General features: G+C 35.4%; 1 protein-coding gene across 14 annotated transcripts in view; it reads left to right on the top strand.

Annotated features, from left to right (window-relative positions):
* Positions 1 to 20507, top strand: part of SOX5 (SRY-box transcription factor 5) — a 946176-nt gene that overhangs the window by 231545 nt on the left and 694124 nt on the right. For all 14 annotated transcript variants that reach the window (XM_088798391.1, XM_088798399.1, XM_088798419.1 and 11 more), the window contains one exon: positions 18560 to 18656. In XM_088798391.1, the coding sequence (XP_088654517.1) occupies positions 18574 to 18656 (83 nt within the window). In that variant the 5' untranslated portion in view covers positions 18560 to 18573. The remainder of the gene's footprint in view (positions 1 to 18559; positions 18657 to 20507) is intronic.

The following is a 20507-nucleotide window of genomic DNA, read 5'->3' as shown; positions in this document are numbered from 1 at the left end:
TGGAGTCTCAGACTAACTCTTGCTTGGTGTTCTAGTAAAGAAATCGTGAAGTTTTTCCAGCACCATCTTAGGATATGTTATTTCTCAGATTTAATTGTCCTTTATTCTTTTCATGAATGGCTCAGATTTCAAAGAGACATATTCCCAAATTATACGCTGGGTAAAATGAGGTTTATAGTTACTATTCATTAACAAAATAAGTCCGCTTGATACCACGCACAAGTCTGGATTCATATAGTAAAGGCAGCATATTAGATGCGCCAAATGAAAAGTACCATGTGAAAACAGTATTAGTTTCATAGAACAAATTATCCTTTAGTGAGCACAAATGATACAGAACAAGGAGTTTGGTGTTCACACATTTCCCTTCAAATTTCTTCTAGCTGGATACACTATGCATACAGTTTTGAATTTCAGGATGGAAGTATTTTTAGGTGTCTGAACTAACCAATACATGCATTATTCCTGTACTTAATTGTCTATGTTGCAACCAAAATTTTGAATGGATGAATGAGGGAATTGGAGGAAAGGTGTTAATTTGTTGTAGAAGAAAATACTGAGGTCCTCCAGAAATAAAGAGAGTAATTAGTTAAGGAAAATAATTTTCTGGTAATGAAAGAAACTAAATAATGTATATATAAAGTCTTTTACTTACAATTTCATACCTATATGTATGTGTACACATACATATGATGAAATATATCTCTGCTAAGCCTTTGGAGGAGATTTATCATTGCTAAATGTAAAATCCTGCAAACTTGGGAATGCTAGGCTGTTTCACATCTACATTGTGTCAGGGGAGTTCCATATTTTACCTTTCATGGATATTAAGGCCTGATGTGCTTTCTTGAAGAGAAACGAGGACAGAACATGCAGCCATAGGCCCACTGCAAGCCCAGCAGCAACACATCCCTCGGTTTCCATAGTTTAGGTTTCCCTAACGTGACTGTTGCCTGCTTCATCCCTCTGTCGGGTCAGAGTTACTTTGTGTGCAGCGGGTTCACTGTATTTTCAGGGAACTCAGTCGCCCTCCGTAAGAGGCAGCCTTCAACACAATTGAATCCACCCACAGATAAGAGGTAAAGAGTACTGTTGTTTCCCTTGTAGAGATTTTGTTAGCGGCGTCAATCGTGTAAACTGTTTAAGACGGTGGATACTGTGCATTTGGATGAGTCCAGTTCGTGTGCCACATGTGAGAGGTAAAAAGTGTGAGAGAAACTCTGCTTCTCACAGTGTAAGCACATGCGTGGAGGTGTTCACATTTGCTTATGAAATAGTCCCTTGGGGTTCAAGAAGCAGAAATGAGAAACCAAAGGGCTTTCTTAAAGCGTTTCCATGCTTCCATGAAGAGTGCATTACACTGGCTATCAATATTAATTACTGAGGCAGAAATCAGGTAGAAAGAGGAGAAGTATCGAAATGACTTTTTCTTGGTGCCTTTTTCTCAGGATGCTGTTTTTGAGTGTTTCGGAAGAAAATCCCATGAGTTACTGATGAGGCAGCTGTAAACAGGGGAAGTGACAGATGTACTGAAAGTCTCAGGGCCTGTCCTAGAAGAGGTCCCAGCACTGATTGTGTGAGCATTACTTACACGGCGGTGAACAGATGGATACATTTGATCAAATTCTGTGGGGTCCCTACATCAGGATTCTGTTTAGCATTTTGAATCTGCTATTACAATATTACAAATGCATGTATTTCTGATACTTTTACACAAGCCACTGCCATATCTTTTTTTTGTTTGTTTTTTTGAGGGATGTCAGATTGTCAGAATAATATTAAAAAATGGCCCTTTACCTTTGAATGTAGCTGTTCTATTATGTTACTATTTAGTGTTGTGTCATGGTGATTTATTTCACTAGGCAAACTATAGGATGCTCAAAAGAGATAAACTAGAGATGATAATTTATGCCATTTGGGGAGGAGACAGGTTAAAGAACCTACATAAACAACCCAGTCCTAATAGTAAAGTAGAAAAGTATGATTCCATTTTCAATGTGCTGTGTCAGCAGGGTGGTAGGACTACTCTCCTTGGCTTCAAAAAATTAGAATGAAAGTGGAAAATCAGTAAAGTGTCATAATTTGTCAGTTCTGACGTTGGTATACAAATGTGCACCTTCTCGAATATGAACATATATCTCTAAATGATATAATCCATGAAGTTTATTTTCCCCCAATTATTACTTTTTCTTTGTTCATAATTATCTTAGTTTCTTTTTTTTGTGTGTTGTTTTTTTTTTGCCACTTAGCAGTTCTTGGTGTGTTCATACCCTTCTTCGGTTTCTGTTGTTGTGTCCGGGGGTATTTATACAATAGGCTGAAGATTCTTTTGTAGGTACAGCCATAGCCATGTAAGTTTTAAAATAATTATTATAATAAATTTACTGGATATAATAATAGTTCATGTTAACTAATGTAACTGATGGCCACTGCAATTGCCTGAAGTTTAAGGTGGCAAAACTTAAAAATCTTTGATGATGGCCAGATGGTAGATTACCTTGAAGCAAGTAAATTTAAGTCCATTCACGACCCTGGGTGAGTCCTAGTAATGTGGCCACATAGGCATGTGCTTTTGTTAAATTTGCAAACTGGTTAATATCACTATTTTTATTTCAATTTGCCGTTCATCACTTTCACCTTATACTTATGGTGTTGGAATGATGCAGGCATTTGGAGGATCCTGTAAAGGAAAATTGATATGGGGATACACCGAGTTTAGGTTGAGTGGGATGTATTCATATCATCCACAGTCACTTTCATCTATGGTTATATTACCAGTAGCTGTCCACAAATTGGAATGGCTTCTAAGAATAATATGATTGCTGGCTTACCTGTCAGTCTAACTGCAAGTTTTAGGGCCAGAGGTCATACGTGCTATGAGTATGTCCTGTGTCACCAGACACTGGAACTGTGTAAGTTGTGGAAGAGAAACTGGGTTTGAATGGATGGAGCTAGAAGTTAGTTTGTGGAAAAGTTTTCTAAATCTTATAACTCATAAGAAATTTGATAAAGGTTTTCTCAAATTTGATGCAGTCTGGAAATTTTACATGGCCTTACCAAAAACAACTTATAAAGATGAATCTTTTTTCAGCTGTCCATAACAATAAGGACAACAAAATTCTATCAATCATGCCATTAGAAAGATTAAATTACCTTTTTCTTATATTTATAAGTGTCTCTATGAAATTCTCTCTGTAAATTACTATTCTGTACATAAAATTCTCTCTGTGAAATTATGGTTGATATCAAAAGATCACAATTTTATATTGCTTTAAAGAGGACATCCCAAGTCATGTAAGTTTCTGGCCTCCCAAAACTCTATCCTCCCTAACAAGGACACATTTTGCAACATTTGCATAAATGCTAAGTCGCTAATGATCCTATCACTGGTTTAAAACTGTGATGAATAAACAATATCCGCAGATATTCTTCAAATACTGAAAATAATTTGCTACATGACTAGGGATTTGTTTGAATTAATAGAGTATCCTAAGTGTGAGTATAAGTTTTTTTTTTTTTTTAAATCCCAGTCAAAATTTTACTTCTGCAACTTTAGGTAGTTTTCCAAAAAATTAAACATCAAGTATTAGTTCCCTTTTTAGTCAAATTCTGTTGAACACTGTTCAGTGTTTTTCACCCCCAAAATAATTCCTCAATTTGATGAGATTGAATATTAATAATATTGGTGTCAGCAATTCTGATCCTGGCTGTCATTGATCTTGGTAGGCTGTCCCCATTGTTTGCTTCTGGCTCAGGTAAGAACTGGAAATAACTGTACTTGAAATGTCAGAAACTCTTAGCACCTTTTGTTCCCCGTAGCTCTAATGCTCACGTGTACCTCTCTTGGATTTCTTTTGTTGTCAGCATATCATAGTGTCTTTCTCAGACAGGCACTCCCTAAATGTTTTCTTTTTTGACTCACAGTAGTTATTTTATTTAGTGCTGTGTTATTGCTTCCTCCACTTTCATTGGCAACTATAGGTCATATTCATAGCATATTCATCTCCAGTTTTCCTAGCAATCATTATAGCGTCTTTTGTGACGGTGGTAGTGGTGGTGATGAAGGTGATACTGTTCTGAAAACATCAATCTGGCCAACCAGGAATATTGTGGTAATATTTTACTTTTTTGATAAATATACTCCTTGTTACCTCACTTCCCAAATCTGATATTGTCTACAAAAACATACTGAATCTCTATTAAAATCTATATGAACATGCTGTACCCGTAACTTAGAAAGTGTTATAACTGGACTCAAATGTTTTTATTGGGCATGATTTCCTTGAAGTTCTTGCTTCTGTTTTCTGTTCTTTATGCACACTTTATGTGAGCGAGATGAACATTAGCAGATTCATCTACATCTCTTCATTTCTATTCTACAGCAATAGCTCCTTAGAGTAATAACTGAAGTTATAGTAATTTTCTTCATATCAGAGAGTTTCTAACTATGTTAATGGAAGTTAGACTGGTTGCAGAAACATGCGTGAGAACTACCTATGCTGTAACATTTAAACAATTTATTTGATCTCTCTTTAGCTTACCTGCTCATGCCTTTGGAACATTGATGTTGACCTTGTTGGAACTTTGTCTATAATCATGATCAGCCCTCCAATAAAATCTAACAGAAAATGACATTTAAATTTCCAAGTGACTTATTAACGCTTTGAATACTTTGTGATGTTCTGTGCCCATCTTATCAAAGAGATACTCTTATGACACTGTATTCATATATTATTTCCTTGAATGTCCAATGCCTAATGACTTCCTATGTAAAACAATAATAAAAGGAACAATAACTGGACAAACACTAGATAATTCTGAGCCTTGCCTACTATCTAATAAAAAGTGAGGAATATTTATTTGAGGGCAGTAAAGGATAGTAAAAGTTCATCAGCTATCAAACTTTAACCCTGTTTCTCAAAGCGCCTATGTGACTTTGGCCTTGTGTCTGTCTGGGCTTTCATTTCCTCACGTGTAAAATCAGGAAACACATTACCCCTACTTTTTCACCTGGTCTACTCCTAATCATCCTTTGAGTTTCATTTCATTCATGCTTTTGTTTGGGAAGCTGCTGCTGCCTCACAGGGGAGGCTGGGTCCCTTCCCTGTGTGTACTCCATCAAAGCCCTTATGGCATTCTGTTGAAGCTATTAATTTCTCTCCTTTATTTAGAGCATGAGCCTCTCAGGGGCAGAGACCATGCTTTTGTACCACCAGTGTGTTGCTCAGAGTGGGAGGCAGTAAAGAAAGGTGATTAAGGACATAAGCTGAGTTCACATCAAATCTCTGAACCTAAATCTCTTTGGTTCCAACATTGAACATTTGTATAGCCTTGGCCAAGTTAGTTAACTTACATGGGTCTCTGTGTCCTCCTGTGGAATGATGACAATAATGGCTGCCTCATCAGCGTTATTGTCAAAATAAACTTAAATAATATTTGGTCAGCTCTTAACAAAGGGCCTGGCATATAGAAAGCACCCAATCACTGCTATTACTACTATTATTGTTAGCCAAATACATTTTTGTTGAAATAAGCTTAACATAGTATTGTATGAATTTTTTAAAGGTACTTTAATATATTTCAGTATATGGTCATTCCATTCCATTTAATAACTAAGAAATGAAAATAGATACTTTTAGCCTTCTTAATTTGCATATGGGGACAAAATGGCCATCTATTAAAACGGTATGCTTAGTGTTGTTTGTTTGCATTGTGAAGAACTGTGAAGGCTGTGGAAAGCTAATACATCACCCTACCAGTTTCATGGATGCTGGCAGAAGACACTGGAATCCTGGATCAGAGATGAACACCTTATCACTCACAGAAATAGTATTAGCCAGGGTATCAGCATTTATACCAGTTCGCTGGGCCCTGATTCCCACATGGTGATTCAAAGAGAGCCTCATGATGCCTATACTTCAGGGGCAGAAAACATGAGCCTAGGGAACCCGACTATTTTATATCAGCCCGTAAGCATGACTCACCTTTGCCACTGAGACGGTCTCCTTATTACACGGGACAGTAAACAAACCTGTCCTTTGCTCTGGAGGGGGACACCGTATCTTCTAAAGCTTTTTCTGTACAAATATGCTTGAAAAACTAGTCCTGAAGAAAGGCAGCTAGTGCCTTTACTCACAAGAAGTATAAAAACACAAGAGACCCATAGAAAAGGGTCTCTTGACATGGACATTTCTATTTCTATAGAGTGGGTTTGTAGCTTTAATCAGATTCTTAAAGAGATATGTGTACTAAAAAACATTGTTTCTAAATGCGTAATTCATTATTTAGGTGCTAACATACCTGAGGACACCACAAGTAACAGACTGAGGAAGCAAGATAGCCACATAGTAGATACCGTGAGGCATCTTTATCACCGAGGCAATTTTCTGCCTCAGAGTCAGGGCTTTTATTTGGTTAATATTAAAATTGGAACAAAGTTCAGAGATGATCCCTGTGTATGGGAAACAGAGTTGAGAACCCTGGCTTCAGAGAAGAATGTGAACAAGGTAAGGGAAAAGACTGACAGCTTTCTCTCTAAAGAGGATATTATTAATTATTATAATGCTTTTGAAATGATTTAGTGCATAAAAATAAAGCCAAATTTATTTTGTTAGATTAGATGAGCATTGTGAATTTTTTGATGTATGCTCTACATAATGGAAAAGTCAGAGGTTATTCCCTTAATTCAAATAAATTTCCATTTTCATTTCATATTATTGAAAGGTAAGCTGCTGACTTTCCCCATTTGCATTGCTTTATGGTCAACATTCTTATAAGCAAAGTGTTACAAATACCATGACAAATTATTTTATGATCCATTTATCTCAGTAATGGTGACCTCTGTCACTTGAACCACTGTTCAATGTATTGTCAAACAGCAAAGATTAAGGCACGGGGCATTTTGTGGAATTAGTGACTACCCAAGAGCTGATAGCCTTACGCCAAACCAGTCATTAGCACTGAGCAAATGTTACATTCAGAAGGAATTATTATGATTATGTAACAAAAATAAGAGACAAAAGCAGATGGCTTAAATCCAGGGTTTTTCAACTTTAGTACTATTTGTATTTTGGACCAGATAATTCTTTTTTTGGGGGGGAACTTTCCTGTGATCTGTAGGAAGTTTAGAAGCATCCCTGGCCTCTAGATGCCAGTAGTATTTACCCACATCCTTAGTCACAATCAAAAATATCTGTAGGCATTGCCAAATGTCCTGTAGGGGGCAAAGGCATCCTCGGTGCTATTCCCATTTTAAAAATTGGGAACATTCGGAACATGCTATCCATGAATGTGAACATAAATAGTGTAGCATAATCCTGATGAACATGCATAGCTCCAGCAATAAATGAATGCTTCCATAGTTTGAGGGATATGAAAATGATCTCTGCCAGTTCATCAAGTAGTGCGTGAGACCTGTGACAGAACATGGTGGACGGGAAAGAAGACTGGACTTGGGTTCTTGCATTTTTTTCTGCTGCTTTGCAGTTTTGTGATTTGGAGTCAAGTCATCATTTCCTGAGTTTTTTGTTAATCTGCAAAAGAGGGATCATCCCTTGTCATACCTACCTTCGGTAATTGCTGTGTGGATCACATCAGATAGTTTAGGTGGAAACGCCTTGAAAAGTCTCAAGAGCTTTATAATTGTTAGGATGAGGAAAAAGTAAAAATGATTTTGTTTTAAGAATTTCTTGAAAATTTTCAAGCATTTCTTGAAATAACTAAAGGAACCCCTGGGGCATCGCAAAAAAGGATTTGAGACTCACTTCTTTTGAAGATGCCCTTTAGCCCTGCTGGGCTCACTTTTCTGTGTTCTTGGTTGCTGTGTGCTGAGTGGCTGTGACAGAAGGAGCCGTTGAAGGAGTAGAGGAAAGGCTTGGCTGACAGCAGCAAGGAAGCAGCACTTGGTGTTCAAAAAGCATAAGTACTTTGTTCATGTTTCCTCAGTATCCAAGAAGTACCTATCAGTTGAGTCAGTAGAGACTTTAAAAAGGAGGAAATAATATTGTAAATGTATTAAAAATAGATATTTAAGTTATCATACATCTGACTTATGATATGTGTTTTTTATTAACAAAAAACACTTTGTGTTTTATTTAATAGCTTTATCTTTGGTCAAAAACGAATATCCTTTCTCTACGTGATGCTAAAACCTTTTTAATAATGCAGCATTGCTGCAAACTTTTCTCCCTTTTAAATATTTAGTGCTAGCCTTCTTTGCCTGAAATTGTATGAAAATATATGCCTGAACTTTGAGCAATAGAATAATTTAGTCTAAGATTAGAATGGATCTTAAAAGCTAGATGATCCAGTATACCATTCAGTTCGGAAATCCTAGTCTTGGACCTCTGACAGATGGTCCTGAAGTCTTTGCTTGATCTTCTATCCCTCAGTATAAAGTATATTTGGGAGATTTTGCAGATGAGAACACTGAGGCATAGATAGGTTAGGTGACTGTATCCAAGATCACCTAGATAGTAATTAGCAAAGCCAAAAAGTGACTCATTATGTCTGAATCCAGAGCCCTTGCTTAAACCTTAAATCATTTGGCTTTGCTACAACCAATCCTATTGCTGGATAATTAATTTTTTTGACAAGTTATTTTTTTACAATGCACTGTAATCTACTTCCCCATAACCCTGACATCAAAACAAAAACAAAACACCATCTTGTTCTTTCTGCATAAGACAATATAGACACACATTTATACTTTTCAAAATGGCAACCGTTAAAATATCTGATTCTACTTAATGATTGACCCCCCACCCCTACTCTTTATGTTGATCTTTTTTCAGGCCTGATTTAGCACAGTTATCATACCCGCTATGTTTTAGGTTGACTTTTTCTGGGTGTTGAATAGTTATCCAGTTTCCTTCCTATTGGATAGAGAGACCAGTTCTGGAGCCAGTATTTTAAATATCATCGTACCATTGAGCATTGGTTTTACCTGACTTTGGTTTGGACACTCTACAATTATTAACTGTATTCTCTGTTTTCATTGCTACCTCTCATTCTTTGTTTGCATTATGATTGCTGCCATTAAACATTACAATGTCTTGTGAATTTTCCTGAAAGCACATCTTTTTGTCTTGATATTTTTATAGCATGACTTTATATTAAACTGGGTTAAAGTTTCAGCTTGTCAATTTAAGTCTATCATTTTAATTTTAAGATCTTTTTATATTTTAAATTTTCCTCACAGAATAGAGTTAAAAATTTGGTAAGTATATCTTCATCTAGTTATATGATTACTGCATAATTATTCAAGTGTTTTGGGTAAAATAAAATCATAAATATTATTTGTACCTTTCCAATTAATTATTAAGCACATGTCTGTTTCAGGGAAATTTAATCTATATGGCTGATTCATAGTTCCATAATTTTTCAAAATGTAATTTCGTAAGAGCTATCTAGCATCAGTCATTTTTATGGTGTGTGTGTGTGTGTGTGTGTGTGTGTGTGTGTGTTTGTAGGTGTGTGTGTGTGTGTGTGTGTATTCATTTCTAATATCAGAAGGTCAGATTTTGTTAAGAATAAACTAATGCCTACATGTTAAACATGTCTTATCTAAGATATAAACTTGGTTCACTGGTCTCTGTTATCTACCATTGGAAAAATGTATTTTCATTACAGATTGAGCTCTTTAAGATAGACTGGCAGACTTCCTATGATATTAGGAATTGGGTATAATTTCCAGGAGCAGTAGTAGGTCTCTGTTGCTCATTCATTGGCCCATAGATTAAGACAAGTAAATAATAATCATAAAAAAGCAGGATGTCAATAAACAATTGGCAAAATATATGAATAAGAATAGATTTTCCAGTCCATGAATGCATTATGATTATTATGTATAGGGAACCATACTTCAGGCATGGCAAGTATTGGACCAGCATTCTTAGCTCCATGCTATTGAAAGGGTCCAATACTGGAGGTTGCCTTGTTCTGCTTCAAGGGAGCTATATATGAGGGGTAAATAATGGTTCTGCACTGGGTGATGAAAAGTAAAATAAAATAAGCACTGTCTATGGTGCTTATTTATATGGTCAGGGTTCAAACAGGAAGAAAGAAGCCACTATGGTTATTTGGAAAATGGGCATATGCTATTGGAAAACTGTTACACATTGACAATAATAAATTATAAGAGAGAAACCTAGAGGTTAGGAACAGCAAGAAGTTACTACCACCCATATATTGAGAGACAAAAGGTTTCCAGGGTCATAGGATGGAAGCTGGAATAATGATGGTCTGTGTGGCAGGAGGTGGGACCAGGTAGAGAGGGATCCGCTGTCCAAGACACCTGGAAAAGTAGAGAAAGAGGAGGAGAAATTCAAATAGCAGGTTGATATATGTTGATCCTTGGAGATGGTTGGTGGGGGTTTGTTTTACTAGTGTCTTTATTTTCAAAATGTATTATCACTAATACAATTTTTAAAAAGTAAATGAAAGAGAGAGAGAGATAGCTAGAGACGCATGAGTATATGCATGAGCACGCATGAATCCATGTACACACACAGGCACTCCCTGGCGCTTCCGTACACCGCACTCCAATCTCCTCCCCGCAACTGATCTCACCTGGAAGCCAAAGGCCAGGGGAGCCTGGGAAACTTGGCCCACAGGGGACAGCCTGTGTCAGGAGTCAGCAGAGCAAAGAAAGGAGCTAAGGCAGAGAAGCGGGCAAACCCTCCACCAGGACAAAAGAGGCAGTGACTCCCCTCCTGACATCAACACAAAATCCTCGCTAGACATTCCTATTGCTCTCTATGACTTTCTGAACCCCCCAAAGGTATCCTTTTTCTAAACCTAATTTTGTTGCTATAAAAGTGGGATTGAGCATGCAAAATGAGATTATTTGATTATTACATGCATTCTACATAGTAGACTATAGAAGTACTTTACAAATTTTGGACAAACTCCAGATCATACTTTTAGTTTGAAATCATTACATTGCACAGATAGTGAGCAATTGGGCAAGGAATGCTGATAATTAAAACTTTGGTTTCCTACATGGTAATGGTCTTCAGCACACTTTATTGCATTTAGTTGATAATAAGAAAAACCATGCTTAAGTTTTTATATGTTCAGCTATGAATACTAAAAATTAAAACAAAACAGCAAAATAGGAGTATGCTAGATGTGTTTTTTGTTATTTATGTTATTTTAATTTTGTTATTATGTTACATATGTTATTTGAATTAACATATAAAATATTACTATCATATTGGAATCCATCTTTACTGATTTTGTATTAATAAGCAGGACTTGGCTCTCAAAAATCTTTAACTCTAAAGAAGATGGGGTTTAATACTAGAAATAACACTTCTCTAACCAAGAAAATTAACGTCTCTTCCGGGGCCATACTGTATAGCTGTGTAAGTAACACATTTCCTGAGTGGTCCACCTAAGGGCATGTCCTTCTCTTATTTACACGCAGGTATTTTATGTGCTAGCAACCCGTTTTCCAGCACTGATATTATCAGGGGGAAAATATTGCCAAGAGAAGTTTCATGGCTTTCTCGAAAGAAGTTTGACTTTTGGTGTCCACATCAGGATTCTAAGAGGTCCCTGTGAAGAATATCTTGGCTCTGAGGACAGAACTATCTGCAACTTTTAGATTTTCAGGTTTGCCTATTTGCATCTAGGCCAAGAGTACTTTATTTATTTATCTTTACTACTTTCTTGTTAATCCTCATTAATCCTTTGTGTAATAGTAAAACTTTTAATTATGTTAAGATCAGGAAGGGGATCACAAAGGGTTTTTTGTCCTCAAATGATTATTAAGATGGTGGCATTTTCTCAGTGTACATACATGTACTAATGCACCTTCGGGCTAATATGCAATTTAGTATTGGTATATTTTACAGAAGCTCAAGTACTATAATAACTTCTTTAAAGAAACTTGTGTAAGGCCTGAAACTTAAAAAATTTTTAATGCAATTTGACTTCTTTATTCAAAGGCAAAACCATTTACACATTGAGGAAGAGATTTTTCAATCGGGTCAAATGGATGCATTTTAAGGAACAAATGGCAGTATTAGGCAGTATTGAAGCTTTCAGGTGCTGCTATCAGACCCCAGATCTAGCATAGCACTGCCTTAAATAACTGATCAAGTTCCCTGACCTCCACGTGCCTCAATGCTATGAAATATACCAACCTGTACAGGTTCCTGTGAAGATCAAGTGTAATGTATCTAAGTTTAAAGCACTTAGGCAAAAGGTAGAGATCACACACACACATACACACACACACACACACACAAAAATCACAACTCATTTTAAAGTTCATTTTTGATTTAAAAATACTAACTTTTTATTGAGTTATCAATTGTTTTCATGTTCAAATTAGGTAATACTTTTTTTTTATTAGTTTCAGGTGCACAAGACAAAGCAAAACTTAGACGTTTATCATTTATATCCCTCACACTGTGTGAACCCCCCTCCCCCCATCCACTATCCCTCTGTACGTTCCCCAAATTAATTTTCAAAACCCCGTGGCCATCTTGTGGTTACCGACTATTTTCTAAACCTCTCACCTTCCCCTTATCCCTACCCCCCGCCCCTCTAGCAACCCTCAGTTTTTCCTCCATGTTTCCAAAACTGTCTCTGATTAGTTCATTCACTTATTCTTTTCTTTAGATTCCACATATAAGTGAGATTATATGGTATTTGTCTTTCTCTGTCTGACTTATTTCACTTAACATAATGTTCTCTAGGTCCATCCATGTTGTTGCAAATGGTAAGATTTCTTTCTTCTTTATGGCTGCATAATACTCCATTGTATAAATGTACCACAGTTTCTTAATCCAGTCTTCTACCGATGGGCATTTCGGTTGTTTCCATGTCTTGGCTATTGTGTATAGTGCTGCAATAAACATAGGAGTGCATAAAGATTTTTGAATTGGAGTATTGGATTTCTCCGGATAGATACCTAGGAGTGGGATTGCTGGATCATAAGGTAGTTCCATTTTGAGATTTTTGAGATACCTCCATACTGTTTTCCATAGTGGCTGCACCAATCTGCAATCCCACCAACAGTGCACCAGTGTTCCCTTTTCTCCACATCCACGCCAGCACTTGTTGTTTGTTGGTTTATTGATGATAGCCATTTTGACTGGGGTAAGGTGGTATCTCATTGTGGTTTTTATTTGCATTTCTCTGATGGTTAGTGAGGCTGAGCATTTCTTCATATGTCTGTTTGCCATCTGTATGTCCTTTTTAGAAAAATGTCTCCATGTCCTCTGCCCATTTTTTAATTGGGTTGTTTGTTTTTTTGGAGTTGAGTGAGTTTTTTTATAAATTTGTGATATTAACCCCTTATCAGATATATCATTGGCAAATATCTTTTCCCATTCAGTAGGATCCCTTTTTGTTTTATTGATGGTTTCCTTTGTTGTGAAAAAGCTTTTTAGTTTGATGTAATCCCACATGTTTATTTTTTCTCTTACTTCCCTCGCGCAAGGGGATATATCAGTAAAAATCTTACTCCGGGTAATGTCTGTGAACTTTCTTCCTATATTTTCTTCTAGGAATTTTATGGTTTCAGATCTTACATTTAAATCTTTTAGCCATTTTGAATTTATTTTTGTATGTGGTGTAAGGAGGTGGTCCAGCTTCATTATTTTGCATGTGTCTGTCCAGGTTTTAGGTAATACTTTTTGTTCCCCTACTCGTTCTTACTGCTGCTGTCTCTTTCCTTATTAGCCTCTTTTCTCTCTATCCTTGTGCCCTGATGCTAGTCTTGAATTGATCTGCGATAAGGGTTTTTGATCACAAACATCTAGTCATGTAGATGTTTTGTGACATGCTCTTTATTTCTTATTGCATATTCCTCATTTACTCCATGTTCCTGAAAATACCCTGCTTATTGATTGTCTATATCCCCTTTGAGGAAGATGGTACTGGAAAACGACAGCATGGAAAAGTATGGTGGAATTAAGATTTGGCTGTGTATCTTTGTAGCTCCTCCCAGTTTTAAAATTACTTGAATCTCTGAAATTGAAAAATTAGAAGTTTGTAGGTGATGCATTTGAAATCACATAGGAACACAATTTTTCCCAAACCTTTTTGGATGTGTGTGTGTGTGTGTGTGTGTGCACTCAACATGTGTGTATTGTCTACTTACCCCATCTGGCATCTGCTTGAGCATCAGTCTAGCTAGCTCTTCTGTGTCAAGAGTACTTTAGCCTTTTCATTATGAAAGAGAAAGAAAGGAAACAATATAAAAAAGAAAATACTTTCACCATCCTCCCCCACCTCAGTTTTTGTTTTGTTGTTTCTAAGCAAGTTTCTTGCCATTTACCTTTGCATTTGCATTGCTTATTGATTGGCAATTTTAAAATTGTTTATTGTGCTCTTTTGTTTCACTGTTCAGGAGCTAAAACAAAAGCTACCAGGCCCTGCGAGGTATACATTTGCATGCGGTGAGCGTTGCCCGAGGAAAAAGTAATTGCTAATGCATATTTATGTGGCACAAATTTGCCATTTGTTTATGCATAAAATTATCAATAGTGCAGGGCGGCCCAGCCGTAGAAAATGGTGACCTTTTTAGCTTAATAAATAGAAATCAGCTGTTATTGTGAAGAGATCAGCCATTTATTCTCTGTTGAGGGACATTGCCGGGAAAATGCAGATTGGGGCTGGCAATATCATTAAATGGAAGGCCAGTGACCCTTTCGGTAGAGTCTATTATACTTTATCTAATAGGGGATAAATGGCTCTGGTTGGCAAATGGAATAAAGAACAACAGTTCTTTTTTTTTTTTCTTTTTTCTTTTGAAATTGTATAACTGAATGGATTTTCAGCCAGTAAAACTGAACAGAAACTCTCATGCTGACCTGTTGCTAGAATTCTCTCAAAAAGTATCTTGTAAAGTTGCTTTTCTATTCCTTATGCTCTGACTACTTCTATTTGTACCTATAGAAACAAAGTAAATCAAATGATATTTTTCCTGAAAAATAGCGTTTCCTTTAGTTTTTAGCTTTCTTTTTTCTTTTTTAACCATACTTTTATCTTTGCATTGCTGGTATCTTTGCAATCATTTTACAGGGTGGCTCTATATTCGATATCTTAAAAATACTAAAGGTAGAAGAAGATATTCTCAAAAGAAAGTATCCAATAGATTGTAAACTGAGTTTTTTTTTTTTTTTTTTTTTTTTTGTCTAAGCATAATAATACTTTGTAAGAATAAGAATTTGTGTTCTTTGGGTTAAAGAATATTCTGTAAATAAATACCTTCTCATCAGCATATTTTCCTAATCTGTAAAAAATCAACAGATAGTGGTTGTATCATTTTATCTTTTCTGGGTGTCTTACTGCTGCCTCTGCTGGATGAGACACCTCCAATCTTCCCAGAGCTCATCTGTAACTGTGGTGTGACCTCACCCTATGTTTATTTGATGAATATCTCTTTGGTATGTTAGTGAGCATTTCTACTTTTTGCAATTTTTTGTCTGCTTTTTCAATCATTATAGAATTCACTATTAAATGGAAGTTGTGTTTGTTTTTTCAACATTATTATGTAATATTTGATGCACTCTAAATTTTGTGTAAGTTATGAAACAAAATAAGGAAACAGAGACTCGTAAACCCACCTCAGAACATAGCAAAGTTCTTTGATGCTACCTGCACGTTCCTCCCTGAATGTGTTTCTTTCTTTCTTTTCTTTTCTTTTTTTTAGTTAACGTTTGTTGGGGTGACAATGGTTACTAAAGTTATATAGGTTTCAGGTGTACAATTCTGTAATACATCATCTATATATCACATTGTGTGTTCACCACTCCTTCCATCACCATATATTTGATCCCGTTTGCCTTGACTATGTTTCTTAACACAAGTACGAAGCACCAGGTTTAAAATTTCAACAATGGTGGGTTTGCAGCCACCAATCTTTCTCTCGTGCTGCATTTTGGTATGACAGTACATTCTGCAGCTTGTCACCAGAGTGACTGAGTAGCCGTTTAATGGCAGAAATGGGTCTGTTGTTCCTTTTTAAAGTAGAGGGTGTAAATAGGATTCAGACACTGGGGTACATTAGTCCATAAAATGAATATATATTCTATGTCATTTATAAAGTATTGATTTTAGGTCCATTAGATTCACAGTCCCTAGTGGGAGAAAAAACAATGATTTAATGGGTAGGTTGGCATTCCAGAAGGAAGAGCAACAGTGATTAACCCCTTCTTCCTCGATTCCCTGCCCCCGTTATTGTCAAGTAGCTGAGAAGAGGACTCTTGGGAAAAGGGACAGTTTATCATCAATCTTCCTGCACTATACAAGGGATCACAAAACAAATTTTAACTGGATTATTATGATTTCTCTGTGATAGAACTCATTACTTTGGGTTGATAAGAGTTGCCAAGATTATTTTGCATAAGGTAGTTTTATAGTTGATGAATACATTATACTTTTATTAAACCAAGAGTGTCTTTATTTAGAGGGTCGTAGTAATTTAAGATATTGTTTAGGAAGATTATAGGATATGAAGGAATCAAGCTTATATTCTTTCTTTCTCTCTTTCTTTCTCTCTTTCTTTCTTTCTTTCTTTCTTTCTTTCTTTCTTTCTTTCTTTCTTTCTTTCCTTCCTTCCTTCCTTCCTTCCTTCCTTCCTTCCTTCCTTCCTTCCTTCCTTCCTTCTTTCTTCCTTCCTTTCTTTTTTTCCTAAAGAAAACTCCAAGAGAGTTTTCAACTCCAAGGAAAGTTTATCATGGTATCATGTCAGCTATATCCTTTCTTAGGCAAGTTTTAAGTGATAGTAAGAATGGCCAATTATGGCCAATACCATAATGTTTTTAAAAAGAGTGTGTCCCATTTTTTAAATACATAGAAAATTATTGGTTTATATGAGCCTCTTTTCTGATAAGAGGATGACTGAAATATCATTTCACTTCTCTATAATTAAATTCAGGTTCAGAGTATTCATAATAATTCTAGTCAATTTTACCCAACTAATGTTACTACCACCTAAAAAGAATTTTCTCTTAGGCTGCTTTGGCAGTTACGTCTTTATTCTAATGTCTGAAAAAAACAAAAAACTAATTATAATATAGGTAAGAAAAGTTTTAAATTTTCTAATTATATTTCCAGTCTTCTGACATACTGCTATGTTACGGTTGAAGAAAAATATGCCAACTGAAAGCTGACTATCTCAAAACTTGACCTGACATTATGGTATCAACAAACATTTTAGAATTTCATATTTTAATTCACATTTTTTGAGTTCTGTGATAAAAATATAAAAATACAGGCTCCCTCTTGTGGGTAAATTTGCCACCTGTGTATTTCTGTGTTGCCTACATAATAAGATATGGCACAATTTCTCTGCTTCACTTTTAAGTAAATTCTGTAGTAGTCAGATGTGACATTTCACTTAACTGAAAAGAAGTTGAGTTTAGGGTACATTTTTAAGCAAAAAGTTTAGTGAAAATACACAAGATTTTTTTTTTTCCATTGGCAGACTATGTATTGACAACCTTTATTTTACTTGAACAGCATAATTTCTGATGTTCTAAAATTTTAATAACGTTTTTCACTTTAGAATATTCTCCAATGGAGTAGTTAGTGAACTAATGAAATAATATACAGTTTTCTTTTTGTCAACATGGTCACTTTTGGATTTCTATGCTTATTAACAAAAGTTCTGATACTGGGATGAAATAAAATTCCTTCGTACCAATCATGCTCCAGGTAGATACAGTATGGTAATAAAACGCCCCAAATACCATAAACCGTGTAATCAAAACTGAATAATCGGTGGCATAATAAGAGCAAACACTGAAGCATTACTCTGTTCTCCATGCATTGAACAGATAGTGAAGAAACTGAGCTGGAACCAACGTCGTGGCTGATGCCACAAACACTTCCCTGCTTTCAGAAGTGAGATTCTTGGGGAATTTCAACTGATTGCCAGAGGCAATTTCTGTCCAGCCTGGGGAAACTGGTAACAAAACCAGAGTTTTATTCACTCATGAAAGTGGCAAGAGCAGTATTTCTGAAGTTCGGCAGGGCAGTGCAATCACGGAGATAGATGAGTAGATAGAGCAAGGTTGGCAAATGTAGACGTAGCTGAATGTCTCCCACTAAATATTATGTGCTGATCATCGCTGCCATACCGTTGAATGGAATCCAGGAAGGGACCTATGAGGACACCTGAGGATCTCTCAGAAATCATTCCAAGCAATAAGAATTTTCCTTACTGTCTCCTGTCCTAAAGCATCTGCAGGATGTTTACATGAAAATTAGACAAAATTAACTTCTGAGGGTATAACATATATATATGTATATATATATACATGTATATATATATATATATATATATATATATACATATATATGCATATAACTTATATGCATATAAGTTTATAGATTAACTGGTGGCTCGATCATGTCAAATTAATGCCTTTTTTTCCATAAATAATGAGTTTATTATATTTATATATTCATATAAATTTACACACATGTAAATTTATTTTGGAAACCTTAGATATCTCCTGCTTCCAAAAGTCACATGTTGATATATTTACAAAAAAGGAAATAGGCACTGTTAATGGTCTAATTTTATTTTTTCTAGCATTCCTTTTGCTGATGACACGATTCCTGTTTGAATCTGTGTACAAGAATCTGAAAGCCGAACAGAGAATTTTAACACTGTACTGGGCAGGAAAAAGGTATGTTGAGAAATAAAACATAATACACACCTTTGAAAAATTATTACATTTGCTACTTCACAAAATGGCTGTTTACTTGCCTTCTCTGATTTTTAATTTATAAGTAAAATATATAATAGACATAGAAAATACTTAGTCTTTTCTATTCAGATGACACTGCATATGTAATTATAATTTTGAAACTCATTACAAAGGTAAAATATTTAAACTGGGAAATGATAGCAACATTTCTTTTAATTTTCCTTAATGAGATATACTTTTCTTGAAGTTGCAAAAGCTTTTTATCTCCATTGAAAACTGCTTTTTAAAATAGTTATTGCTGCATTTTTGTTGTTGCTACAAAAGAAATACCTTGGGTCACAACGGGTAGGTCACCAATTTTACAAAAAAATTCAATAGGCTATTAAATTTCCCTGGGTATATTTTTATAAACACATCACAAAATGCAATTTTTCTGATGCCAAGTAAATACATTCCAATTTGTTTGACAGAAAAAATTAGTAGGCATCTCTCTGAGTATGCATTTACGAAATGCTTGTTTGTTCTCTAAAAAAAGTTATACTCTTGGGAAAAGGAACTGAAAGTTTGACTATAGACATAGAGTGAAAAATCCTTTTATAATCCTATGACTAATTATCCTGTGGTGACAGCAGGAAAGTTTGGAGTTGGGGGATCCTATTGTTCAACAGGATGAACAATGTCTCTAGTAAGATGGAAAAGGCATTCTATTTCAATTTGTAAAAAGAAGAATGAAAAAGTTTCCTTCTTGCAAAGTGAACTAAAACATTCATTAATCCACTCTTAAAGTCTTATGACTAATGACTTTAGAATTTCAAGATGCACACCTTTAGAATCAATGGCGGCTTCTACCTTCTTTAAAAGCTAAATTGTTATAACCCTAAGTAATATTTATAAAATGTTTATAAAAAATACTTAATATCTTCCCAGACAAATGAAATATAATATTCAGGAAAGCATAGTGAGTAATGGATTTTATGCTAACAGATGTAGAATAAGTCACAAATGAATATTGCAAATATGAAACATCTATAGTTTGACAAGTAAAAATACCAGTATAAGTAAAAGTAAAAGGCAAATTAAAAACTGGGGCTACTTCTCATAAATATGGCAAACATCAAAAGAACTGTCATTAGAAATACACTAATATCTTAATTTAAAAGTTAAGATATAAGAACAAATAAATAGAAATGCAATTTCATTAATAATATAAAAAGCTAATAAAAAATGCAAAGTTACTATCTAACTATCTAGTAAAAAATTACTGTCACTTATTGTCTAGTTAGTAATAAGTTGTTTGGAATGATGATATTGTAACAAGAATGTGGGGAGATGGGAGCCTTCAATAAAGCTGGAAAAAGGTTCTATTTGCTCAACTTTCCAGGAAGTGATTTGGCCATGTCTCTTAAGAGCCTTAACTGTTTCTAAAGTATTCTATGCAACATTTCCACTCTGTTAGTTTGGAAAACATTTGACTGCAAGTAATCCAAAATAGTTTTAAAAAGAGAACTTGATATTTCTTTTATGTGAGGTCTGCGTAGGCAGTTAGGAGCTGGTTGGGTGGTTCCACAGTCATGAGCGACCCAGATCCTTCATCGTTTGCTGTTTTACTCTGAACACATGAATTTTACCTAGTATTTTGGAATATCCAGTATTGGTATAACAATAATGATGTCCATATTCCAGTAAGAGAAAGGAAATATTTACTAGGAGAAGATCATGCTCTCTCCCTTTCCATTTACATTCCATTGGCTAGAACACAGTCACATGACCATGCCACACTGCAAAAGAGCCTGGAAAATTTAGTTTTTATTCTGGAAGGTAAATGTGGGG

This window comes from Rhinolophus sinicus, chromosome 1 (assembly GCF_057876585.1).
Source record: "Rhinolophus sinicus isolate RSI-liver-muscle chromosome 1, RSI-T2T, whole genome shotgun sequence".
Classification (NCBI taxonomy): Eukaryota; Metazoa; Chordata; class Mammalia; order Chiroptera; family Rhinolophidae; genus Rhinolophus; species Rhinolophus sinicus.
This window is presented reverse-complemented; position numbering and strand designations above follow the sequence as displayed.